The sequence below is a fragment of the Bombus pascuorum genome, chromosome 9 (assembly GCF_905332965.1).
Source record: "Bombus pascuorum chromosome 9, iyBomPasc1.1, whole genome shotgun sequence".
Classification (NCBI taxonomy): domain Eukaryota; kingdom Metazoa; phylum Arthropoda; class Insecta; order Hymenoptera; family Apidae; genus Bombus; species Bombus pascuorum.
Window position 1 is genome coordinate 5,829,787 of NC_083496.1, and position 27,951 is coordinate 5,857,737.

At 38.6% G+C, this 27,951-nt stretch overlaps 2 protein-coding genes across 13 annotated transcripts in view; both read left to right on the forward strand.

Annotated features, from left to right (window-relative positions):
• Nucleotides 1-218: 218 nt before the first annotated feature.
• On the forward strand, nucleotides 219-11,879 carry LOC132910783 (rho GTPase-activating protein 190). 5 transcript variants are annotated; one of them, XM_060966753.1, is made up of 25 exons: nucleotides 220-504; nucleotides 1,381-1,502; nucleotides 1,737-2,083; nucleotides 2,165-3,075; nucleotides 3,153-3,362; nucleotides 3,587-3,598; nucleotides 3,801-3,987; nucleotides 4,076-4,191; nucleotides 4,264-4,416; nucleotides 4,493-4,731; nucleotides 4,823-5,024; nucleotides 5,095-5,265; nucleotides 5,340-5,591; nucleotides 5,658-5,836; nucleotides 5,957-6,140; nucleotides 6,235-6,443; nucleotides 6,539-6,952; nucleotides 7,031-7,270; nucleotides 7,349-7,540; nucleotides 7,951-8,003; nucleotides 8,086-8,443; nucleotides 8,532-8,663; nucleotides 8,734-8,784; nucleotides 8,868-8,964; nucleotides 9,040-11,879. In XM_060966753.1, exons 3-25 carry the CDS (start codon nucleotides 1,913-1,915, stop codon nucleotides 9,236-9,238), a joined length of 4,932 nt encoding a protein of 1,643 aa, XP_060822736.1. In that variant the 5' UTR covers nucleotides 220-504; nucleotides 1,381-1,502; nucleotides 1,737-1,912; the 3' UTR covers nucleotides 9,239-11,879. The 5 variants fall into 5 exon arrangements, with proteins under 5 accessions (XP_060822740.1, XP_060822736.1, XP_060822738.1 ...); XM_060966755.1 differs by having other exon boundaries at nucleotides 1,381-1,461; XM_060966757.1 differs by having other exon boundaries at nucleotides 219-504; nucleotides 1,381-2,083; nucleotides 6,253-6,443.
• A 6,607-nt stretch (nucleotides 11,880-18,486) lies between these two features.
• The window catches only part of LOC132910798 (potassium voltage-gated channel protein Shal), a 116,787-nt gene continuing 107,322 nt past the window's right edge, over nucleotides 18,487-27,951 (forward strand). For 5 of the 8 annotated variants that reach the window (XM_060966813.1, XM_060966820.1, XM_060966819.1 and 2 more), the window contains exon 1: nucleotides 18,487-22,837. In XM_060966813.1, the coding sequence (XP_060822796.1) occupies nucleotides 21,723-22,837 (1,115 nt within the window). In that variant the 5' untranslated portion in view covers nucleotides 18,487-21,722. The remainder of the gene's footprint in view (nucleotides 22,838-27,951) is intronic. The other 3 variants (XM_060966821.1, XM_060966814.1, XM_060966816.1) reach the window with 1 other exon arrangement.

Consider the following 27,951-nt stretch of genomic DNA (forward strand, 5'->3'; position numbering starts at 1 on the left):
AATCATTTCCAAATGAGTGATACATTTACTTATTTACTTTTTTTGTTATATAAAGAATCGGAACTAAATTTTACTAATAAATTGTGCACCTAATTGAATAAGAATAAAAAATTAGTATAATTTAATAATTTGTTTATAAGAAAAAATGCTATATTAAAATATAGATGAATCATAGGAAGTATGCTAGATACGGCCTTGTTCTTGTTCGACGTATACTATCTATCCTGAAAACATTAATCGCCTTGTGCCCACCCACCAAGATGGCTCCTTTATGGGGCAATACTCGATGTTTGACGTGAAGTTATTTACACACCTGGAATTAAACGTTCATTAAGACAAGTTGTAGATGCCTTTCGGTGAACCGTGTACGTGAAACAGATCAAGAAAGAGTGCGTGCTCTATAGCAGTGAAGGATCGATCGAGTTTCTGGAGAAAAAAAATTATACGGGACGGCCGGTTGGTCTAATACATAGTAGTTCGCTTGCCGAACAAAAATCTGTACAGGTATCATAGCCTTTGTTATACGGAGCAAGATATTCTGATTGGTTTTCTGATTTTGCTTGGATAAGCTACAGCGTGTCATGCATATTGGTCGTGTATCTTATTAAAATTTGTCGAAATCCCGGGACTCTATCATCAGTGTCAAAATTGACCGCGGTTGTGTACAATGCATATTGATCTATTCGTAGCTGTCATTTGTACATTGAATAATTTGTTTCTGCTGCATGAATCACGTCTCGTAAATTTCAATAACAAGTCTACGACATTACCTAGTATTTTTAATGAGAGATATAACTATATATTACATCACGATGGAAATACTTCGTCGTTATTATAAAATATATTCTTTCGCGATTTAACAAAAAACAATATCATTGTAGTACTATTTGTAACTATTTTTAAACATAATATCCACGGAAAATTATCATGTTAAATTTCTAATTATTAAGAAATTACAAGATCCGTATTATATATATGGAGGTTAACGTAGAAATGTGTTTCGAAAAGTTTTTTAACGTTTTATTTCATTGAATCCATAACCTGTATAATATGAGAAATAATTTATCTTCATCTCTAATAAATTCAGTTGATATGAAAATTACTTTCGCTTCGAATGTTTGCTTGTCATTTGATTCATCTCTTGTTTTACTAATATAAAGCATATTTTATAATATAATTTATGGTGCATATACATGTGATGATGAATGCAGTTCTATATGTGATTTTACATATCTTATTAATGTGAATTTCAGGAAGTGGATACTATCATGAATATTTAATCTAATTTCCATAATAAAGATATCAGTGCAAACATGAGTGCAACTAACTAACATTTCATAATATTGTTTATTAGTCTATTGTGAATATTTTTTTTTTCAGATACACAGTGCCATTCCAAAGAACCATTGCTCACAGCTGTGCTAAATTATGAATATTATGCTTTACAGAAAAAGATAAAGTGTAAAGATTTTTAAAGATCTGTATTACTAATTTCTAATGATGTTAGTTTATCATTCATGAAGCTACGATAATAACAATTACATTAACAAAGCTCAAATGAAATTTTGGCAAACAACATTTGTTCATAATTATTCATATGTAAATTTGCATGTCATACAAAAATTTGAAGCATGATATATGAATGTTGTAAACGAATGGAAAAGATAAAATAAAAGAGCATTTTGTTGAAAATGTTACCAAAGGGAGGTAATGCTGATTTTCATATAAATTTTTAGACTTGATATAATGACCAAAGGGAGAAATACTGATGTTTAATAACTGCAAAGATAAATGAATAAGAAGAACTATTAATAGTGGTACTTAAAAATGTCCTGAGTAAAGTTTGATGAAGAAAAGATTTTTATTTTCACACTTAATTATATAAGTGATCTAATCAAGTTAAGCTTTAAAAATGGCAAGAAAAAGTGATAATATCAAAACCATCAATGTTGCTGTTGTTGGTCTTTCTGGCACTGAGAAAGATAAAGGACAAGTTGGTGTTGGAAAGTCATGTCTGTGTAATCGTTTTATGCGTTCTTTGAATGATGATTATAATGTGGACCATATATCAGTGTTATCACAGGTAATAGTTAAATATGTGTTAGATACATTTGTATGCTTTGCAGTGATTACTCTTTTATTAATTGGCTATTATCTTTTACAGTCAGATTTTAGTGGTCGGGTGGTGAATAATGATCATTTCCTATATTGGGGTGAAGTTACAAAAACAGCAGAGGATGGGACAGAGTATCAATTTCAAGTGATAGAACATACAGAGTTTATAGATGATGCATCATTTCAGCCTTTTAAGGGTGGCAAAATGGAACCTTATGCAAAAAGATGTGCAGCCACCAAAATTACTAGTGCAGAAAAGCTTATGTATATTTGCAAAAATCAATTAGGCATAGAAAAAGAATATGAACAAAAAGTTTTACCAGATGGTAAATTAAATATTGATGGCTTTTTGTGTGTATTTGATGTAAGCGTTGTACCAAATAGATCTATAGAAAAACAGATTGAAATAGTAGCAAATATATTGAACAGTTTAATGAAAACTAAAAAACCAATAGTTTTGGTAACAACTAAAAATGATGATGCTAATGAACAATATGTAAAAGAAGCTGAAAAATTAATAATGCGTAAAGAATATAAAGGTTCCATTTTAATAGTTGAAACATCTGCACATGAAAATATCAATATTGATTTGGCATTTATGATTTTGGCTCAATTGATTGATAAAACTAAAATGCGAAGTAAGCTAACACCATTCGCGGAAGCAGCTAGAGCTAGAAAAGAATTATTAGATGCATCTACAGAATCTTTACAAAGATTGATTCGAATACATGTTACTGACTATAGAGCATTGTGGTCTCAAGCATCCAAAAAACTAGCCCAACATAAAGAATTTTCAACATTTGTAGAATTATTTGGTATTGATGCAACCCAAAGATTATTTAGGAGACATATTAAGAAATTGAAAGATGAACAAGTGGCAAAAAAGATTCAAGGATATTTAGATATGTTACCTGAAATTCTTCATGAAATATGTCCTGATATAACAAATTTGATCAATGAGTATGTTTCCAACTAAAATCTTTTAATTACGATTGAAAGGTGTTGTTTTACTGAATTCATATTTTTTATTTATATAGAGAGTGGTCTGCAGTACAACAGTATATAAAAGAACATCCTGATTTTCATCAATATTTTTATGAATGTCCCGAGGATATCCCGTGGATTGATTGTGATTTTGGTGAAAACAATGGAACAAAGATTCCTTATGATGTTTTGGAAACACCAGAAGCAGAAACTGTTTTCAAAAATCATATAAATATATTGCAACAAGAACAGCGGCGATTAGAGTAAGTATTACATACACATGCATATATTACTTGATTATACTTTATTATAATTATTATCTGCTGAAATTCTACTACTTAGAAATAGCAAAAGAATCACTAGTTCTCCCTTACATGCTTTAACATAGTTATTAAGGTTATATAGTTATTCAGCATTTTAGATAATAATACTTATATGCAATACATTAATGCTTTGCTTTATTCTGGGTGGCGTTTATTTTGTGCAGACTTCCTAAAAGGTAAATTGTGCTTTTTATCGCTTTACATACTAGAATATCATTTTTTAGAAAAATATATAATTAGCTGTACTAACATTTTTATAGTTTTTTATAGATATATATTTTGGTATACTTGAGACTTCATAAATGAATAATCTATAAATAATTACATTCTAGTAAGGAAAGTATTTGATAATATTTATGTAAATACATTGTTCATTAGATGGAAAAAGCAGTTTAAGCAATTATTGGAAGAAACCGGCTATGTTACACCAGGAAAGCACTTATCTGAAGTTAGAGTTCTTTTTATGGGCAGAGAATGCTTTGAAGCTCTTTCTCACCATGATTGTCAAGAAATATATGATCAACATCAAAAGGAAATTATTGAGAAAGCAAAACATAATTTTCAAGTAAGGATACACATTTTAGTATAAATAATAATAACAACAATCTAAATATTTTACATTCTATTGTACTTTCTGATTTTATATATTATAGGAGCTACTACTAGAACATGCTGATTTGTTTTATCATTTTAAAAGTATAGCACCATCTGGTACTATAACACAAGATGATATTAAAGAAATAACAGATGCATTGGTGGATGATTTTAGGTAATTAATTAAAATTATCTTTTTTTGAAATGAATTTACAAATATTTTTGAATTATCTCTTATGGTGTACAGGTATAAGGCTTTAGATAGGCTAGATCAAGATAGAAAATTAATGCTTTTTCAACATTTGGGTTTTGTACATTGTCCCATAAGGGAACATTGTCCAGCTTATCCAAATTGCATGGATGCGCTTATAGAACGTATACTTGGAACAAAAGCTCACAGGTAAGGTTTAGTTCTTTTAACAGATAAAATAAAATTTCTTATATATTCCAATATTATTATAATAATCATTTTTTAGACCTTCTTCATGGAATCACAGTAGCCAATGGCAATTAACATCTGATAATAATCAATTAAATTTGGTCATACTTGGAAGCAGTGGACTTGGCGAAGAATTCGCTCGTGAAATAAGAGCACAAACGGAGGACGATGAAGTAGAAATTGATTGTCAGTTATATACACTTGGATATCGAATAATCGATGGTGACGTCGGACTACCACACAATTCATTTACTACTTCTGACTTTATGCCTCATGGTATATGACAATGCTATAGTTATTATATATATATATATACATATAGTCATACTATATAGAATAGAAGTCTAAGAGCATTTTAAATTTACAGGTTCATTCTGTATTTATGCAGACGATTATTCGTTTGAATATATTCGTTCTTCTTTAGAGAAAACTTTATTGTCGAATTTAGAACAAGAAGATAGGTTACCATTTCAAGGATTACCTATTGTTATTATGTTTGTGCCAGAATCAACTATAGACGAATTAGAAGCAATAAGACTTAGGAAAGAGGGTCAAAATCTTGCTGATAGGTACTAATTACTCATGTACTTTATATTTCGTTGTAGATAGAAAAAAATTAACAGTCAATTTTTACATTAGTCTACAGTGTCCATTTATCGATGTCTGCATAGAGGACTTAGAGCAAGACAAAAGGTTCCCTGCTCCGCTTGTGAAAGATGCATTGCAGCAACTTATACAATCTATAAATCACAGAGCTGGTTTTTTAAATATTTACCAAAGTGTTATTGAATGTTTGGAACCGGATATTAGGTAAGATAATTTTTAAGCAGACTATATTATGTGTTAAGAAGAGAGAAAATATATCAATATTATTTTTATTTTAGAATAATAATGTGTATGTTTTGTGGGGATCCGTATTCTGTCGAGAACGTACTCGGTCCTTTACTTAATCATCAATGTTGTTTCCTTAGTGGCGATCGATCGATTGTTTTAGAAACATTTCTAGGAGAATCGAAACGAAGAGTTGAAGTTATTATTTCTAGTTTCCATGGAGCAAATGCATTTAGGGACGAATTAGTACATGGTTTCATATTGGTTTATTCTACAAAAAGGAAAGCATCACTTGCAACCCTTAAGTACGTGTAATATAATCATTTTTATGTTTCAAAACAATATCATTTTAATTCAACATTTTTTCATAGTGCATTTTCCATGAATATACCAAACTTACCGATACAAATAATGGCTGTGACCGATACTGGAGGTGCTAATGCTTTCTTCAGTAATGATTTAAGTCATTTACTTATCACGGAAGGAAATGCAATTGCGGATAAATTACAAGCGCATTTTATGACCTCAGCATCCAGTTGCCAACAAAAGAGTATGCTATAGTATTTAAAGACACTACTTACTTTTTAACATCAAATTTTTTAGTTTAACTTAATATCTCGTTTTTTAAATACATATTGTGTTACATATAATATATATATATATATTACAGCGGCATTTTATACTCCATTCTTCAAAGAGGTATGGGAGAAAAAACCTGAAATTGAACAAGCATTTAATATGGAAGAGCCAGGTAATCTGAATGATAGTGGCGAAGGAACTTTGGAATACTCTGCATTACATCCTATGCCACCGCCACGACATGAAAGTTATCACCTTCAAACACCAGATGATGGGTAAGTAATTTGAAACCACTCCTTAAAACGTCATCTAATTAATTGTGATTACCATACAAATTTCTTTGTACTTCAAAAATCTAATGTGAAGTAGTATGTCTGTAACTTTCAGAAGTGGTTCCGAATCGTACGAGCAATTAACTCCTGATGGTGATCTTGGAGATACAGGATTAAATGAACAGTTTGCAGACAATAGAGCTACGCCTAGTGACGACAGTGATATTTATAGCCAAGTAGATTTTTATAGAGAAGAAAGAGAGAGAGATCTGTTAAAACCAGGAGACATTACAAACAAGTTATCCGGTTAGTTTTATAATAATGAAATGAAATGGAGTGGTGACGAAATACTACGTTTTTAAATATGATTTCATTTTTTTATACCTTTTTTATCGCAATAGGTTGGGTGAAAGATACATTTATGCATCAAGATGGAGTAACTAATAGTTACTCCCATAGAGCTTTCACAACAGGCAGGCGTCATATTTCCCAGGCAAAACCGCGACCGAAAGGAAATAGCCAAACTTTAAAACAACCTGGTAAAATAAATTTAAAAGATTTTTCAAATGTGACAGATGCCATAGCTAGAATGACAGTAGGTGAGAAGGATGAACACGGTCCGAAGATAACTATGGGTCATGCTCCTCTTGCTACACCTGAATTGGTAGATTTAGGTTCTGAATATGCCCAAGTTAAAGACGTTGTACCAAGCCTATATCCTTCTTACGATGGCGATTATATGTATGCTTCAGTACAAGATTCTATTGGAAATAATAAACCTAAGTTACGTCACAGACGCGAGAAAGGACAACCCTGTAAGGGTTCAATTAAAAGAATTTTATTGGAGTTTATTAATGCATATATGTTCATTAATTGTATAATTTGTTTTACAGCATACAGTGATTCTGATTCTGAATGGAGTTCTTTGGAGAGACAAAGGGTTGCTGATGTATTAGGTAAAGTAAACAAAAAACCACCATCGCACAAAAGGATACGAAAAAAACGTACGGCTATACCTGTTGCTGCACCTAAAGTCCCATCATTGGCTAGCATGGGAAGTGGGGATGGTATTGTTGGTCTGAATTATAATGTTAAAGAGGATAAAAGTTGGCGAGTAAATCCTACAGAAAGAGGTACTATATGCATTTATTATGATGATTCTGTCAATTGTTACATTATTAAAATATGTTATATGATGATTTTCTTATTAGTGTCTAGTGAAACACCAGATTCTTCCGAATCTAGTGATCCGGACCACTCGAGATCGAGAGCAAAACAATATAAACACGCTGCTGCTAGTCTACGAAAAAGATTTGGAAATTCATTGCCACAACATCTACCTACATCATTACAACATCCCTACAATGTAAAACATATGACTCAAGAAATGTTTAGTGCTTCCTGTAAGTAAGATTGTCATTGGTATCATAATATAAATCTTTTGCATGCTAAAAGATATTAAAAAAGAATACAAAATGTTTGGTAGCTTTTGTGTGCATGCTTCATATCTTTCGCGTTTTAGAAAAGGTTTATCGCCATTGTTCCGATTCTGTAATTGTACTATTAGTTTGACTACTTATTAATTCGAAATAGCTGTCGAGAATAAAGATTGCGAGGATTTTAACGAATTGTTAATATCACAAATTTTAAATAATAGTTGTAGAATTTTTCCCAATAATTTTTTAAGATGGTTCAGACAGGATACAACAGAAGGTTTGCTCTGAATTATTTCTTCTTATATATTTGATATTGCATGAAATTATTATCATTTTGGTAAAGTAGGGGAGTGACGTTACCTTTGGCAATATTCCAGATGATGAATCCAGTTTAGATGTTTCGTCTCCACGAGAAATTAATTCTCCCAGTGTAAGTAAAAATATACGACAAAGTAAAGCTAAATCTCTGTATAAATTTTGTTGAAAACATTCTTTTTGGTATTTTAAATAAGGTCAAAGATGGCGATAAATTAAACAGAAAGAAGGATAAACAAAAGGCGAAAGAAGACGAGAAGCTAGAGAAGCGTCGTCAAAAAGAGGAGAAGCTTAAAAAACACGCGGAGAAGGAAAAGGAAAGGGAGAAAAAGAAGCAAGAAAAAATAAAACAAACTAAAGGCCCTAGTTCAGCATTAAGTATGAATCAACAACCGCTAATTGAAGACTTTGCACAAAGTGAAACAAATCGAATACCTCTGTTTCTCGAAAAATGTGTGCAATTTATTGAAGATGAAGGATTAGATTCTGAAGGGATATATAGGGTTCCTGGAAATAGAGCACACGTTGAACTCCTCTTTCAAAAGTTTGAAGAAGGTAAATTTTTTCTATGATTTCATATCTAAATATTAATTTTTGTTTATATATTCGTTGGAACATTCTTTTACTTGTTTTATTATTGCAGATGGAAACGTGGACATACATTCATTGGACATACCTGTAAATGCTGTTGCGACTGCTTTAAAAGACTTTTTTTCAAAAAGGCTACCACCATTGATTGACAAAGAACGAATGAGCGAACTCGAGGACATTTCAGGTAAATTATAATAATTTCAACATTAATCAAAATGTTTGTTTAGAGCTGAAGCTAACTTTTTTTTGCTTAGGTGCCCGTGGTATTAGCAAACCGATGTCCGCAACATGTATGAATATGGAAGGTAAGTATCATTATGTAAATTTATACAAAATAAAGAGATTAAAAAGATAATAGTTTAAGATGAATATCTATGATTTATTATAGATCGAAGCTGCAGACTACTGGCACTACGTTTGATGCTCAACAAATTGAATCCAATTAATTTTGATGTACTTAAATTTATCTTTCATCATTTTGTAAAGTAAGTTTCTATTATCATTATAGTTTAGATTATCTAAGTATTAATCATTATAATGCAACATTTATATATTTTTAGAGTGGCTGAAAATTGTAAGCTGAACAGTATGGACAGTAAAAATTTGGCAATCTGCTGGTGGCCTACTTTATTGCCTATAGAATTTAACGATCTTGGCAGATTTGAAGCAATGAGACCATACCTAGAAGATGTTGTTCAGACGATGATAGATCAATATCCTTTCCTCTTTTGTGATGAAGAAGCTATCGTAATGGTGTAGTGAAAGACTACATTATTTCGAATCGTACAGTTAGGGCTTGTACGAGTAATGTGAAATAATCACACTTCAATACGGTGTGTATTATTTCCGTTTAGTCCTTATGATTACGAATAATGATTGGTCTTGTTATGTTTATATACCGTGACTTGATCGTAGTGCATTTGAGCTACGACTAGGATAATTCTTGTAACGTGAAAAAGACCGAACAAATTAATTTAAGTTTACATACTCGTTTCATTGCGAAGTGTGACTGACGGAGTGATAGATTAATGGTCCTAATAATGGCTGTTTGCAGGCCCGATAATAACGCGAATAATAAAAAGTCAATCCATGTGTCATAACAGTATGCATGTATCATGTTGGATGTATTCAGAGCGATGTATTTATTAACATATATTTAGGTGTAAGTCTCGATATTTGATAATAGCGAATACTCGTAGTAAGCTCGATGTTGCTTTTTTATCTGATCTTTTTGTTTTCCTTTACCCTCTGTTTTTATGTTCTTCTATAAATAAAAGATCTGTTTATTGTATGCAACGTGTATGCGTGTGCGTGAGAGAAAGAGGAAGAGAGTGAGAGAGAGGGAGGGAAAGATAAAAAGCGAGAGAAAGAGAAATGGCGCAATCTTATAAAAAAATATTCATATTCTAAAACGTGTTAAAGACATTACTATAAAATGTACGAGGTATACAAATTTTCTCTAATACATGCGCGTTTTTATATAGCAACGATATCAAAACATCAAAATATCTCTATGAAAAATTTAATTTTTCTGTTAATCTATTATCGTTTTTAGTCTGGAAGGCATTTTTAATTTGCATTTAATCAGTGTAAATCTCTTTCTCGAACCAGTATTTCAGAATATTTAGTTTGATTTAATAGAGCTATTTAAGCTCATTGGTGATACAATGCATAATATATCCATTCCGTCTGAATGAAAAACAAAAACGAACAAAAAAAAAAAGAAAAAAAAAAAGAGAAAAAGATGAAGAAAATGGAAAGCGTTACATGTATTTGCGATTTTTTCAAGATGTGCAGCGAATAAGCGTTTATATCAAGAAGATTGTAAGGATATTGATATGGTTCTAATTATTAAGGTAAATCTTGAAGATTTCCGGATTTCTAACAGATCACGGGAATACTAAATGCTAAGAACTTTACCTAAAATCTCACAGACATTTTTTCAAGTTTCATAAAGCGAACAATTGTACATAAGATTATAAGATTGTAAGCTACGAGAAGTTTATAACGAAAATCACGAGGATCGACTATCGATCGATACTTTCGAGATTATTCAATGGTCGCCATGACGTTTACACAAATCGCTTTTATCTTTTTTTACGCGATGCATGTTATATTTGATAAAAATAATTGAATAATAGACGAAGGTTCGTGTTTTTAATCGCATATTGTATTTGTGTATCAGCTTTCGTCTGTATTTACAAAAGGTACTTATCAACGTTACATTTTATTTTTCGAACAGCTTTAGAATACTACGGTCACAGGATATGTAACCGATCGTCAAACTGTTCAACCATTTTGCTCTTGTACCTGCTGCGTTATCCCGAAATGCTCTTTTGGTAAAAACCATTATTTTAAATTCATATACATATAATAACTTTTATGTGTTCCCATGGATAAAGGTTCTGACGATCGTCGTTACTGTTCTGAAGATGAGATGAAATTCGATAATACGAACGCATCAACGGATCAAACGACTGAGCCATTAGAACTGTGATGTAGTTACTTGTTTTTAATAATGTATAATAGTAACTATCGAGAAAGGCAAAAGGATTGTTCAATGACGCTTAACGTAATAGATGCGATCTTTGTTGAAACGAAGCTATTGTTTTACGATCGGTGTATGTTAGCATTAATTGATTTTCCAGCGTGCAAAACATCTTCGTCTATTAATGTGGAATGTGGTCCGATTCGAAATCCTTTCGAATAACGATGAATTCACACGTAGGTGTGCCATACCATGTGTAGTTGTCACGATCATAATATAACCGTACATCATTTGAGGATGAAATGTTTGGAAGCAAGAATCGTCAAGCAAGGAAAAAAGAAAAGAAAGAAAAGAAAAATAGGATCAAGGAAGTCAATCGACGATTGATCGACAATGGAGCTATTGTGAGCAAGTTTGTTTCTTTTTTTATTTTACTCGATAATCCGAACTATAACACGAAACATTCCCGCGAGTAACGATTGAAGTTACTTCCGGTTTTGTCGAGCGCGAATTCGACGAGGTTCATGTTCCTTTAGCGATGAATATATTGCAGGTAAATGAATCGAGGAAAAGAAAGGAAAAGAAAGGAACCATTTCGATAAGGTTGTCCGATCTCGACGAGTTCGTTCTCGATAAATTTTGTCGTATTTATAAGAAAATCGTTGTAACGATATTTCGATGATTTAACCAGCGCCGCGAGGACGCTTAGCGACAAGCAACGGATCGTACATTCCCGTATTAGTCGTAAAATGAAACAAACAAAACAGAATTTTATACATTCGTACGTACATAATTGTATAATGTTATTAATAGGAACAGAGACGTCGATGTTACGTGTGAGATCTGGGATATGGATCAAATGCTGTCTGAAATAATAATGACATGATTTCTGTCATTGTCGCTGAATTTAAACTGGCTAAATTTTTCGAACACCTGTTCGTTATACCTTTGACAATGATTCTCTTTTATCCTTGATCGTCGTTGCGTATTATTCTCTTATGCTTTGTCAACCCTCTAAGTATGCTTTTTGTTTATGTTTTCTCTCCAGCTGACAAATTTTTGCGAATCAGTGCTCTTCAATGTCATTATTTTTCTATTTTCTTTTGTATGGATTTTTTAAAAATATTTCTTCGGAAGAGGAAGAATTAATTTCTGCTTCGTTTCATCGTTAATTTGACGTTACGTCGTCGTAAGTTCCATCGATTTTCCGCTCTTTTTCTCTCCACGCTTCCAATGACATCCTTCGTAAATTCCGCGTATTTCAAGAATATCAAGGTTTCACAAATTTAGGAAGACTAAATTTACATTAGAAAATTGGAAGCCTGTACTCATTCATTCTACGCGAATTTGTGGATTTTCATTTTGCCAGAATTGAGGGCCTCTGGCACGCAGAACACTGCGCTGTTGTCTCTCCCCATTCATCGATTCCTTCGATTTCACTTTCCTCTTGTTCAATGATTTCTTGCAACTCGAGAATATCTCGCACAGAGTCGCTGTTCATTCGCACTAATCAATGAATAATTATCAACTTTTCCATTCATTCGTTATCATCATTCAGGGAGTGTACTATAATCATTGAGAAAGCTGCGTGTTTCCAAATATCGTTATTTATACATGTAACAACTTTTGTAAATAATTCATATATATATATATGCATTAATACAAATATATATATATACATATATATACATAGGAAGATACAAATGTATATATAATGATAATGCACATGAAAATGGATACAGTTTGTCCTTGTTGTACCGATATTGATATTAAACATTGTACTTGAACAAAGAAACTTTTCACTATTAAAAGTTTCCTCGAGCAACTTGTGTTGTATTCGATTAAATGATCAAGATTTCTTATTTCAACGATACCCTTTTAAATTCGTTCTTTAGAAGATTGCATTGAAAACATCGTGTTTTCATTGCATTGTCTCGAAACTTTATCAATTATAACGTCTAATAAAAAGTGATTTTATTATCGCGTTACGAACAATGAAAACCCGAATGATTCTCGATAAATTCGTTCATAATCTGTCGTACGATGTTCAGCCCAGCTATAAAATAGCAAATTTGTATGTAATAACGTTTATTATTAACAGAAAATGCATAGAACAATATGAAATATTTAACACAAGTATTCACATACAATTTTTGTACTAATGTTGATCTTCTGTAGTTTATGATAAGCATTTCACGATAGCGAGTCGGTATAATTTTATAAAACGTGCATGTACAAAAATGACAAAAAGAGGATATACGGTGTAAGTTAAAATATACAGGAAAATATACGTGGTGGAATTTGATTTAAAACATCACTTTAAGGTACTATATCAACGAGATGAAATTCTTGTCACTTTTCTAAAATTGTTCTTTATATTCCCGCATCGTTGAGAGTGATATTGCTGAAATACAACCTGCTTCGTTTCGTCCTCCATAACATCCCGCTTACTACGAAGGATATCTCAAAATCATGCTAACGGATATTGGCTACATCTTGAAAAGAGAATTTTCAAAGCAGAAGAGAGCATAGTATAAAATAGAGAAGTAGCAAGAAAGGCGACACGATTTTCCGTGTATTTCCTGACGGGTTTGTTAGAGCTTTTTCCTTCCTAAGAAAAAGATGAAAAAATATATCTGTATGTACTTTTTATATAGACTGACTCTATCAGGGAGTACTAACTAATAGAATAGTTTAGAGTTTAAACTATAGAGTTACTAGACACGAGAGGGGAAAGGATACTTAAATTTTTATAGTATTTCTATAGTATCGTAAAATTGTTAGTTTGATATATAATTGTAATGCGACAATGTATTACCATGGATCTACCTTTTTATACTTACCAGATAGTCTCATCAAGAGAAAAGCGCCGATCACTCGAAGGATCTTTGAGTATCCATTAAGAGTCTTCATTTAAGATTAGATGTACTATCGGTGTGAAATCGACAGATAAGCTGTACAACGCTTACACAGAGCTGCTTGATAATAATAACGAAGGAAATGAAAAATGTGCTCAAGAAATATTTCAGCAGTAAAGATCTCTTTTATGTTCAATTTCAACATTGTCCACTATTCTCTCTTTTTCGCTACGAATTCTCTGCTCATTGAGATATCAACGTATACATTTTTTAAAAGGAAAATTAACGAGGTTTCAAAAAAGCAAAAACCGCCCAAACAATAGGGAAACTAGTAATTGACGCAAGAGAAATTCGAGCAGAGTCACGAACGTAGCATAGTTTCATATTTAAGTAATTTTATTCAATTTTTATGTTCATCGCGGAGTATTTTCGTCCTAACGGATGGATACATCTGAGCAAAGGGAAACACAAGCTAGTTTTGGAACTTGGACCATCTGCGAATGTATGTTCCTTGTGTTATGATTCAGAGACTTTGTTTGCAAGAGCTCGATTTAAAGCGAAAGAAAAAAAAAAAAAAAAAAAAAAATATACGTGAAGTAACGAGAGGCAAACTATTTGGTCATAAACCATGGAGAATCTTAAATTTGGAAATTGCCCTGCTGCAAGTCGTTCTCGGTAGCTCGCTTTTTTTTCCCTTGCTGCTACATTCCTGGAGTCGGCTGATGGTAGGCAATCTATAATTCACTTTAGCCGTATTTAGAGTTTAAAAGTGAAAAATGTTGGAGTATCGTTGCAACGAGGTGCTTCGTTTCACCAGCAGGATTAATGTTCTCGTTCGAAATTTGTCTGCTCCTTCGATTTTTCTCTTTTGTTTCATATTGTTTTTTTCTTGCGTGTTCTTCAGGTAAGCAGCGTGAAACTCTGGAAATCGAGGGTAATCGCAGTTCCTTCCTCTCCGCGAAGAGTGATCGTCGCAATAAGCCGAATCACAACTTTTCAACATTTCCAATCTTCTCCCGGTGAGTCTACACCTTTTCTATTTCATCTCCTACGAAATATCCTTCTCATTTTTCCCGTAGACTTGGAGAAATCGGTTCGCTTCTTAAATGATCCAAATAAGTTGCTTAACATTGGTATATTTTTCGGTTACTGTTAGTCCGAGGCGGCAATTTTCCCCTCGAAAAGACCTGAAACAGTTGAGGATTAATTTTCACGCCTTCGCTCGTGTCGAGGATAATTTTTCAACTAGTCTTCTCGAGGGATCGCTCGATATATAGACAAACGGGATCAATTCCATCTTGGCTCGTTCCCTTTTCTTTCCTAGCTGGTTTCCACGAAGGAAAGGATTTTAATCGTGAATAGCGTCATGAAGATCGTTTTTTCCCGTGATATTTACACGCGCAAAGGATAAGGACGGCGTGGTCGGACTGCAAAGTGTCCCCTGAAAACCAAAATAGAGAACTAGGAGCTTAAAACGAACTCGAATTAGTGACGGTCGACGATTTGGAGCTCGTTTCTCTTTCTCTCGTTTCCTTCCTGCTCTTGGTTTTCCCTTTACGTTCTTTTTTCCACGAAACATTTGGCCAACGCGAAAGGAAGTTCTTTTACGTCGTTCCACGGACTTCAAGCGATTTTTACGTATCCGTGGACCAACTGTTAAACAGTTTCTTTAATTTCGACGCTTGGAATTTTTAATTAACACGCCACCTCAATCAAATCCGTTGACGTCGAGCGTTTTACTTTCTCGAATTTTACTTTTCGAATCTTTCCCCCCTCCCTGCATTTATATTATAGTTTTATCGATCGAAAGCGATACACAGTGGTGGTATTCTCGATGAATTTCGTTCTTCATAACGAGAATCGTTTGTCATCGGATTCCATTGAACGTCAGTAGCGCTCGATTCACTGATCTCCCATTGTCGCGAGCAGATAAAAGCGCGATATGTCCAGACGAGAAAGGGAATTGTTGTTTCTTCCACGAGCAAAGTTGAAATCCGATTAAAAGCTTCGCAGTAGGAACATCGTCGGCGACGGCAAACTCTCTGGCTACATCCGGGCAACATTTTCTCGGCTGATATCGAGTCAGGTACTCTTCGATCCTTGATCTGGTAGGATCAACAGAAATTAAGAAGGCAGGATTATCTGATGGCAACAAGGCCGTATCCTCACCGGCCATTTTTGTGGAAACATTGAAAACGGGCCAAGAGGTCGACGTAAATGATGGACGAAACTTTTACTTTGTTGGACGGGGATCGCCTGAAACCTCGATGAAACTTTTTAGATAAATCAATGGAAGGACAAAGAATAGTTTACCTATGTTTCTTCAATGCTACTGTAATTCAACTTTTTAAAAGTCGTCGTTCCGTCGATCTTCGACGGCGGTGAAGTTTGATCGTTAACTTCTGGTGAAAAAAGAAAGAGAAAAGAAGAAAAAAAAACAGCAGAGCGAAATGCCGTGCAAGGATTCGTTTCCACGAGACCGGACAAAGAATTAAACGGAGGCTAAAGAGTTCGTGAGGTACGCCGGAAACCGGAGAAAGCGCGAACTCAGGTCCACTTAAGCGGACGTTACACTTCGTGCTAGAGGATATGCACTTGCGTTTTGAGGTTGCACACTTTCGCACGTTCATTAGCGTCGTCAGTTTACCTGCCGGCGAGGCATACATCACTCGTTTCGTCTTGGACAAACCGAAGTGGTTTCAGGACGTTCACGACAGACTTTGTTCCCTTCTTCCTTTTCGACGCGTACACATTAGCAAGTTCCACTTCTTCGTATTCCGTATGACTCGCAGTCATCTCCCAGCGTGATTACGTTGCGTCGTTTGCACTTTGTCACTCGTTCAATTCGAAAACGTTCGATCCGTGACGTAACTATTAGTTTCGGCTTTCTGGGTTAGTTTAGCGTCTATATTTCATGCATCGAGAAAAATAAGAGTTGGAAAATCTATAGTGTGCCCGATGGAAAGTAATACGAGCCGTTTGAATAATTTTCAGTTTAAATTAAGTGTCAGTATTAAGTAGCAGTATTCATATGAAACGGTGGCAATGTATTTCGCCCGTCACCGTAATACGAGTCCCATTGAAATCGAGAAAACAGAAGCTGCCGAAATGAATGAAAATTCAAAGCGCGTTACAAGAACTGGCTGGCTAATCGTCGCAAATATGACGCCAGTATTTGCATATTCGGGACAAGCTGGTTATCAGCTGGCCGTGTCCTGGTACTCGTGAGATTATTCACGCGACTCGTGATTTTGCGCGAATATTCAAGCATCACTGAGTAATGGTGACATCGTACCGTATCACAAAGGGAATGACGATGGGATGCCGGTCCCCTTTTATGGATTTTCCGGTCTGAATTAACGTTAAGAAGTCGGTTACGGTGAACCGTGTAGTATACGGCCAAGGAAGAGTTAGGAAAAATTCCCGACTGCCATCGTCTTCCGCAGGTAAATGGTATAAGTTTAGCCGATAATAAAAATCTCAGAGAAAACTAGAGGAAACGGGGGTAAGAAGTTCGGTGTGAGGCGTTTTTCCAAGAGGAAAGGTGGAAGATTAGGGTTTGAGTGCGGCAATAACAAGGCGCGACAAAATAAGAGAAGAGGCAGCGCAAAAACAGCAGAAAGCACAGAGGGAGAGTTGGAACGAAGGAGGGCCGTCTAAGCTGAAACCGGAAAAGCAGCGGCGAGCAAAAAAAGTGGAGAAGCAACGGAAGGGAGGAAGAGAAGCGAGTGGTAGTGACGTGAAACTCTGGATCTTAAGGAGAGGCGGAAGAAACAAGGGACACGATAGGTGCGAGCAAGAGATGGAATACGAAATGGTGACTGTGGAGAATGCGGTAAAGGGGAGAGGAAAACCGTGTAGAGCGGAGAAGAAAATGGGGCTAACGCGTAATTGGTTGCAGCATGAAGATTCCGTACGTGCTACGGAAGAAAATAAGCTACAGCCTAAACGGGAAGATACAAGTGGGTATGTAATGTAATCAAGCGTTTACAAGCATACAAACTATTATACGAAGATAGAATCTAACAGCGAAGAGAACGATTTCGATTAACTTCTAATTTAACATGTACAGTGTACGTATAGGAAGGACAGGTGGAGGAGGTCGCGCGTTCGAGGAATTGGTGTAAAGTCGGAACGCGCAGGGAGGCAAATTAAGATCGTGGAATTATTGGACGTCGGTCGCGCGAACAAGGCCGGAGCATGCGTAGCCCCATAAACCTACATTTAAATTCAATCGCAAGGGAGAAGCGGCGAAGCGAAAGGTACGCGAGGTATATCCCTTGACGCGCGCATACGCGCAGCCAACGAACACACGGTAAGAGTCGAAGAAGAGAAACGGCGATGGAATCAAACAAACGAATAAACAGATATCCGAGTATTTGTCGAAAAGAGAAGGGTAACGAAAGCAGGTAAAGTAAGCCGAGGGAAGAAGAGAGAGGTGTGGATAAGTTGAAAGAGGAAGAACCTGGGGATTCGGGAAGATAGGTAAAGACGGGGAACGGCGAGCAGAGTGGCAAAGCAGAGTGGCGAAGTAGAGTGGTGGAGCAGAGGCGAGGGTGGCGTAAAGGATAGAGGGAGGGATGACGTCATAGTTGAGGGTTGCCCGGGCAACGGGGAAGCGGTTCGCCGCCGCGTCGGGACACCGTCGTGCGTCGCCACCGCCGCCGCGACGTAAAAATCAATTTGGACCTTGGCTAGGTGACCGTTCGCTCGGCGCTGCGTCGCGGCTGCTCCGGCGGCTCGAGGCTCGAGAGCAGCACGCTTCCCTTCCGGAGCTGCCGGTCACCTCGCCACCGAGTGAGCGAGCGAGCGAACGAGCGAGCAAGCGAGCGAGCTAGCTAACTAACGACCAACCGACCGACCGACTGACTGACTAGCCGACCGACCGACCGACTAGCCGACCGACCGACCGCCTGACCGATACCGCACCGCGAGCAGTAGCTCAGTCGCGAGTCGTCAACCGAGCGGGTACGCCAGACGGTAGAGAACGCGTCTGCCAGCGAGCGTGTACGCTGACGCGCACACTTACACTTGTCGCACGCGGCCGACCGACCACACTCTCTCTCCGTTCTCCTATCTCGACGCTCTTCGATCATATCCGACGTCTGTGCGTTCACGCGGACAATGATCCATAAGAGGAAGATTCGCATCTCTCTACGCTGACGAGCATCGCCGCGGTCGCAGCCTGTTTCAACGTTTATCCTGCGGATCGTTTTCCAGCGGGTGCACGTTGCACGAAGCCGGGCGAGCGTAGGTTTGTGCGCGAGGATGATGAAACGACACGAGTGGACAATACGAACCACATCGAGGGAGTTTGAGCAGTTACGCTTCGAGGAACGTTTGTAAACAGAGAGAAGAGAAGCTCCGGCCGGGTTGTTCCGGTCGAACGAGGAGGGTCGCGGGAGCACCGGCTTCCTGATCTTCCTCCTAACGTAAACTGTTCTGTGCCGTTCCATAACCAGCGGTGTGTCGATCGAGGGCATATCGTCGAGAAGGGCGGAAAAAACGGACCAAAGATTTGGAGCAGGTAGCATTTTTCAAAGGGAAGAGACGAGTGGTTCTCGGGCGAGACGAGTGGTTCTCGGGCGAGACGAGACGCTCTCGAAAGTTTCCCGGTTTTTTTCGTGGTCGAACACTCGAGGGATGAACGAGTGGCGTGGAAAAGACAGATCGGTCGTGGAAGCGTCGAAATCGCGACGAAAATCATGGCTGATCGAACGGTCGGAGTAGCAACGGTTTTACGCTAAATCAGGAGGCTGTGTGCTTTGTAGAGCTGTGGTGTCACGAGGAAGGAGCCCACGGTGTGACGCATGCGACGTGCCGTCTATCGCGAGAGCTGTGCGTCGTGGAAAACATCTGCGCGACCGGTGAAGCTTTTAACTCGTGTGCCTCCCCGCTCTGACGTATTACGTCGACGGACGGAACCAGCGTGGTCCTTGCGTGCTGTGTGATCCGCAACGGGCCTCGAGCGAGTAAAAAAAGCTTGCGCGTGCCGAGAACGATACAGGCTGAATCAGCACGGCCACGCACTGTTCGCTGACTGTTTCGCGGACTATGCTCGAGAATCGCTCGAGATCAGTTCCGTTCGCGAGTCACTTCGGGGAAACCGCGAAAATATTCCAATCGTTACTGGACGTTGAAAGCTTTCATTCGCGATCGAACGTTCGTCGTTGAAGAATCCTCTTTCTACATTCGGCTCGGTGTTCGAATTCATTCCTTCTAAGACGTTCTTTATCGACGATACTGCAACTTGAAGAATCGAACGCGTGTTATTTTTGCCAAAGATTGGTACAACCGGCAGAAGACGGAAAGAAGGTGACATCGTTGTGCAGTTTCGGTTTCTTTTGGATGGAAAGGATAAACAACGATGATCCGGTTGACGAGAATTGACAAAAAAAGATAGAGATAGATAGATAGCTAAAGAGAAAGAGGAAGAGAGAGAGAGAGAGAGAGAGAAAGAAAAGAGAGAGCGAGAGAGAGTGTTTAGCCAACACGGGGAGTTTCTACTTGGAAGGTTTGCATCGATCACACTCGACGCAACAACGCGTCCGGTACGCATTGGGTTCGAGAAGCTGTCGTGAATTCATTAAAATATCACGCTTCGTCGGTCGCCGCGTGGTTCAAACGAGAATGTTGCAGAGTACGTGGCTGGGCCTCGATAGGCAGTTTCACGCGTGAATGAAAGTAGAAAGAGTCGCTCTGTTTTGCACAGCACTCGTAACCTCGACAATGTAGCAGAATCGTTTCGATGATTCTCGAGGATACTCTGGAGCAAGAGTCGGATCGTAGCTGTTAATTCAATACTACACGTTGCACGCCAGGATAAGAGACGAGGAAGAACAGGTGGAAGATCTTGTGCTCGAAACCGATCTCGACTTTGTCGGAGAGAGAAAGAGGGAAACACGCAGAGAAACGAGTACGAGGCGGAAACTCTCGGTATCGATGATGGTGGAAGGCAAGTTGCCAGGAGACGATTGGTTGTCGTGGTGCTTGCGTTTCTCTGGTACGAGCTGCTCTTGCTAATATCGCGAGTCAAGTGGCAAGTAAACAAAACGATAAAAGCGAAGGAATGCCGAGATACGATGACGGACTTGGTGGTCGTGCACGATCTTAGGATCGCGGTGCCGTTGTCGGCGTCGTCGTCGTCGTCGGCGTCGTCGTCGTCGACACGTATCTGGTGGGAACGCCGCCGGCGTTGCACGATCAGCTAATACAGATAGATAGATCGTTCGAATCGCGACAGGCCTCGAGAACGACCGGCTGCGCTAGGAGATTGTCGAGGACTTTTTAACTCGAACGATCCGTCGAACGAAAGCTTCGAGGAATTCCCTCTTCTGTTGGTTCCGCCCGAGGACGAGCTATCGCTTTTCCTCCGGCAATTCCACCCAGTTGAGCTTTAGCCGGATTATTTCTTCAGGCGGATCGAAAAGTAGAATTCGCGAGGAACACGCGAAGAACAACGATCGAGGAAAAACACACGAATGCGATCAAGGTATAAGAACAGAGATAACCGAGAAGAACATCAACGCGGAGATATACTTGAAGAACGTAAGCCGTCGTATTACGAATATTAAGGCGGCATTCGGACATAAAAATCTTTATTCGTCGCTCTACGTGCGAATTGCTGTCGAAAACGCGTAAGCGCGTCTCATGAACAGAGTCCTTCTACGTATAGTCGAAGTCAAGATAATCGTTCGCGAATTAATTGTTATGGCGAACTATCGAACAGTCCGGAGGTGAACGAGACTGAAGAAAATTGAAAAGGAGTACGGTGAAGAAATCAAATTAATAAAAATAATAACGATAGTAACGATAACAAATAAGGAGAAGAGGTAAGAGGAGGGAAGAAAGGTGGACAAATTTAGCGAAGAGAAAGAAAACTATTCCACCTTCGAGCATGGCCTCGGTGGCAGCGTGGCTGCCATTCGCCCGTGCGGCGGCGATTGGTTGGGTGCCGATCGCGACACATCCACTGCCACCGCCGCCGATCCCCAAGGATCGTCGCAAGGCCGATGACGAGAAGCTGTTGATAAACGTGAGCGGCCGTCGCTTCGAGACTTGGAGGAACACCCTCGAGAAGTATCCGGACACTCTTCTCGGTTCGAACGAGCGCGAGTTCTTTTACGACGAGGAGAGCAAGGAGTACTTCTTCGACCGTGATCCAGACATCTTCCGTCACATACTCAACTATTATAGAACCGGTAAGCTTCACTATCCGAAGCACGAATGCCTGACGAGCTACGACGAAGAGTTGGCGTTCTTTGGTATCCTGCCGGACGTGATCGGCGATTGTTGCTACGAAGATTACCGCGATCGGAAACGGGAGAACGCGGAACGTTTGATGGATGACAAGCTGAGCGAGAATGGGGATCAGAATCTTCAGCAGCTACTCGACATCAGGCAAAAGATGTGGAGAGCATTTCAGAATCCACACATCTCGACGGCGGCTTTGGTATTTTACTATGTAACCGGTTTCTTCATCGCCGTGAGCGTGCTGGCGAACGTGGTCGAGACCGTGCCGTGCGGTAATCGTCCGGGACGCGCCGGTACGCTTTCATGCGGCGAACGTTACAAGATTGTCTTCTTCTGTCTGGACACCGCGTGCGTCATGATATTCACCGCGGAGTATCTGTTGAGGCTGTTCGCGGCCCCGAGTCGGTGCAAGTTCGCGCGATCCGTCATGTCCATCATCGACGTGGTCGCCATCCTCCCGTACTACATTGGTCTCGGTATCACCGACAACGACGACGTATCCGGTGCTTTCGTTACGTTGCGCGTCTTCCGTGTGTTCCGGATCTTCAAGTTCTCCAGGCACTCGCAAGGTCTAAGGATTCTCGGTTACACCTTGAAGTCTTGCGCCTCGGAGCTTGGCTTCCTCGTCTTCTCCTTGGCCATGGCCATCATCATATTCGCCACAGTGATGTTCTACGCGGAGAAGAACGTCGATGGAACGAACTTCACCTCGATTCCTGCCGCATTCTGGTACACCATCGTCACGATGACTACCTTAGGGTGAGTTGTGATTTGCATTTCGTTTTTCTTCAGTTTAATGATCTGGCTTCCGAGTCAGCCACATCAATTTATTCATATCCTGTGGCGATTTAACCTGAACTCACGCGACGGGCGAGAATGTTTTCTCTTAACGCTCGCTAAAGATTTTACAATGTTAAGATCTAGTTTAGATATACCGCTTCTTACTTCCTTGACTTTTTCTTCTCAAGTCTTTCTCGTGCTTGCATGAAAATTCCTAGAAAAACAATGCGTCATACAATTTTTTAAGATAAGAATGTATCGAATAACGGAACGTTAAAAGTAACATATCTCGACCTAACATGGAACTCTAACGTTATCGGGAATGTACGGAGTACCGAGATAGCCAGGGTAACTCGTAGCTCTGACTGGATATGTGTCGAATGAAACAGAAGTAACGGGTGCATCTGTGAAAGTAATTGGCTCCGTGTAAACCGCCCGAAGCTGAAACAAGTACCAGTCTCCAGTGATATTTTTAAACAGAGGTCGTTGTCGACCTTTTTACCTCGAAGAGCTACGCTGCTTTTTCTAAATATCTACAGTAAAGTAGAAGCACCGACCCCGAAAGTCTCGCTGACAATTTCTTCCACGTCTCTCGCGTTTTAACCCTTTCCGTTTTCGTCGTAAACTTATCTCCCTTCCTTTCCATTCTTCGCTGTGAATTAAAGTGACCGATCCTTTCTGTGCTTTCTCAAACAATGTTGCCACGAAACCGGCAGAATCCCGACTCTCGTGTTTGTTTTTAATCTTCCAAAAACGCTGCCTCCTTCGCGAAAGGGAGAAGTTGGCTCTCTATCGCAAACTAAATTCGATTCTTTTTTATTTTTTCTTCGATTTCCCTGAGACGTGTTTCTTCTTTTTTAGTCAGAATATTGCATAGGGAGGAACAACGTGAATTTTATAAAAGTTTGAACGCTGTGAATACAGCAGATTTGATAAAGAGCGTTTAAAAAATTCAACCATCTATTTTTTCGGTTTTATTATCTATCGATGAGTAATGTCTTGTTTTCCTTGTAGCAGCTGAACGATCTTTCGCGTAATATAAGAAGAACTGGATATTTACAGGAAGCGATGGAACGATAAAAAAATTAGGGAATTTTCTTTCTGCACGGAACAGATTCATACAACCATTCGGAAATATTAACGTTCCCAGGGGATCAAACTCCATACGAATTCTCGATACAAATGTAAGCGCATTTCGTTGTCCCTCGACGTCCCCCTGTATCAGAAATAATAACGTTAGGGGAATGACGATAGTAGGTATAGTGGAAAAATTCAGTCTGTTCGCTTCCGGAAAGGGACAACGTCGTATCTCTATCTTCCTCTATTTCCGACCGTCAAACAAAATCTATGTCAATGGTATTTTCATTTCGTTTTCGCACGGACAGCTGACAATCAGCGTAATCTTAGTCGCGCAGTGGGTGGTCTGGTTTAGGTGGTCTTGTCGTTCGTACGAGAGCCAAATTCGTGTTCACGTCGTACGTTCAACGGAAAATGCTTCAGGTTGATCCCGTTGCTCGACTTTCATCCATCGTGATCCAATTTGAAATTTAGGAAGTGTAAAAAGGCTCCGATGAATCGGAGTGCTCTTTCGCAATTCTAACACCTCTCTGCCTCTCTCGAACAAGCGTTCGTTCGAGCCAACTATCCAGCCGTGGCTAGTCGTTTTAAAAAGTTACTGCGCCAAACTGCGTTTCCTCTGATCCACGATCACGCCGGGAGCATATATAGCCTCGTTGAGCTATGGAGTTTTTCAACGGCTACGAACAAGTTGATAGTTTCGATAACGAGATTCAGAATAGCCCGCATGAATAGATTTATCATTCGCGTGCAATCGTTTTGCGGCGAGATCGAAAGAAACAACAATGGACGGTTGATTAATCAATTTTTCCGATGGACGCAGATCGAGGAATGTATGTGGTTCATTAAAGGATAATCACGATTCATTATTGCACAGGTTAGGACGCGGCCATTCAGATACACGCGTTTCATCGATGGAATTAATAATAGGCAGCGTTTTCACATTGTCCTCGTTAATTACATATTGCGATTTAGACTGCTCTCTGTCTTCTTCTTCGTCCGTCTCTTCGTTCTTGTCTCTCTCCAGTGCTCGTATTTTCATGTACGCTTCAGCACGTTGCTTTTGATAATTTTAATCGCGCTTCGTTAAATTGTTGCACGCGTTTAAATGCACAAAACACGACCATTGACAGAAATCGATTAGAATTCAGGCTTGATTCTGATTCTGATCGGATCGTTCTTTCCAAAGTTTGCGATATTTCTGGAAATTCGTGCGTGTCGTTCGTTCAATCTTCGCCTTCTTTCTTCCAGTTCCGCTTCCGATGTAAAACTTCGTTACGTTCCATTGCGAATTAAAAAATATGTCTCGTCGATTAATTTCGTTTATATATACACTGGGTGACGAAATTTGATTTAAAGCAAAGTTGAACATCGAATACGTTAGACAGATGTAGGCTCTTGTCGCGACTTCCGTTTTCGAGCGTACAGGTATGCTGGTTCGCTTTCAAATTGGCCGCAAAGAAAAAAAAAAAAAAAAAAGAAAAGTTCGCCTTCGAAAGCTGCGTCGTCGTTTGTTACACTCCGTTTATCCTTTCGACGTATTTTTCGATAAAACGTGAAAAGGGCGAACGAATACTCTACTGACAGAAATTACTGGGGCATCGCGAGAGAAAAATACAATGCTTCTGTTGCTACTGTAAATATTTTTCGGCTTAAATAAACTAAATGACTACGTCTTTGGAAACAAGAACGTCACATGAAAGGTGGAAACAATAAATAGAACGTAATGCTACGAAAAAAGATTTTATGTGTTACCATTGCGTATAAATTGCGTATAAATTGGATTTCAGTTTGAATGTAAATTCGAGTTTTAATGTGAATTTTGATTATTTCAATTCGAATGTTTGAATAAAAATAAAAATTCGAGTGGAAATATAATCGTCGATTAGAAGAAACTGTCTGCTGAATATCGGTGCATACTTATTTGCTGTGAACTCACGATCGATCGTGAGCTAACGTCGCCAGTTTTTTCCTATGTCAGCGGCAATCGCCTCTCAGCTTGCGTGTCCAGGCTAGTCCAGGTCGGTTCCTTCAAACTTTAACGAGAAGGATCAACAGGTGCTTGGAGGATTTCTCTAGCAGTCTTCTAACGCGATACTTTTCAAATCTATTTGAACGCCAGACAAATGGTCGTTGTATCGAAATTCCTACCACGACTGGTTTACTGTATCGAACTTCCATTCCTATTAACTGGTAGGATATACCGCCGCTTCGACGATCGACGATGCTTTTAGTCTGACTGAGAACTTAGATAAATCTTCGATTATACGTTACAGTTTCCTGCGTTTCGATAAGTGTCAAAAAAGAGAAAGGTTGTCGTTTGATGATGAAAATATCAAGCCACGGTACCCATAAATTTCCATCTCCGATATTAATTTACGTTTCTCATGGAACGCAGTTTGGCTCTTTGCATCGTGCTATTCATTCAGCTTTGGCTTTTCAAGCTCGCTTTCGAACAGAATCTGGGATCGCTGTTCGAGTTCCATTACGGTGGTATGTTAATTAAGTTTTGTATGTTGCCATAGACAAAATTCCATGCTTGTTCAGTATCCCTGTAGCTACCTTTTTTTTTCTTTTTGAAGAATATATAAATTTTATAATTTAAATAGTGTCAATGCAGTACGTTTCTTTCCTACCGTTTTTGTTCTTTTCGCTTTATAACGTAGCCGAGTACTCTTTGCCATAAAACTAACAATACTTACTCGTGAAATCTCGTTTCGTACATTTTCTTTCGCGTGGCCCATTTTTTCGAAGAAGTCGGTGATATGACATGCGCGAACGTATCAGGAAGAAAGTAAAAAGAAACGAGCCATTGAAGCTGAAACATCTCTTTTCACCTTGGTTTGTCAATTTTCTTCTCACCTCGTCTCAGTCACTGTTCCCCTTTCCAAATCAACGAAATTCTCTCCTCCGTTATCTGCAGCCTTCAATTTTCGCACGGTGGAAAATAACGGAGCGAAAAAACGTGTAAAAATTGCACGACTTTGGTCGGACCAGTTACTCCTGTAACTGCACGCTGTGGTGGTGCATCTTCTCGCGTGCATTGCATGCAATTCATGCAGTTCACGTCACAGAAAAGGGAAAGGTTACCTCGTTCCCGTGAAAAAATGTGCATCCTTTTTGAAGAGCGGAAAACGCGGTAAAAAATTATTGGAAACAAGAATGTTCCTACAGAGAAAACAATACGAATGGTAAAACGTCTGAACGGTGAAGGTGGAATTATTATTTTTAAAAGAAGATATTTGTTTGCTTGACGCGAGCCTACGAGTTCGTATTTCGTATCGAACCAGTGTGAAAAGATGAGTTCTGGGAACAGATTCGTATACGATGCGCTCCATATTTGACGATCCACGAAAGAATTTCGAATTTTCTGCATCGCGTGCGAAACTTTGGAGCAACGTTGCTGAAACGAATATATCTCATAGAATAAAATATCGCGTGAATTTTGTTAAACGAAAAATAATCTTATGGAATTTTTCGAATCTTGATCGTTTTTTTGAGATTTTTTAAAACAATTCTGTATCGGATTTTATACGTTGCTATTCGTTACTAACGAACTGTAATAGTTCGTTCGATTTCGTAGCAGGCACAGCTGTTTTATTTCGATGAACACGAGTATGCTTCTCGTAGCTGGCATTTTTATCGGTTGCGAACGTGGATAAAGGAAGTTGTTTCGGGAAAAGTTCACGCGACGAGGCATTAAGGGATTTGTGGGACAATCAACTCCGTCTCGTAAAAGGAAGAAAAACTACGGTTAGCTTCGACTTTCCCAGCTATTTTCCTCCTGGATATAGATATCCAAACGCGCAGTTTGTACTCGTTTCGAATCGCCAGCCGATTTTAGAACCTCGTGGTCGTTTCAATCAGGGATTCGCCTATCGGTCGATCTTCCACCGATAGCTTCGATCGTAACCGATTTAACTTTCTGGATGAGAACTCCTTAAATCGTAGCACTGTTCGTTTTACGTGCAACGAATATGTATGTAGCGAAGTCGTGAACGTTGAGAATCGACGAG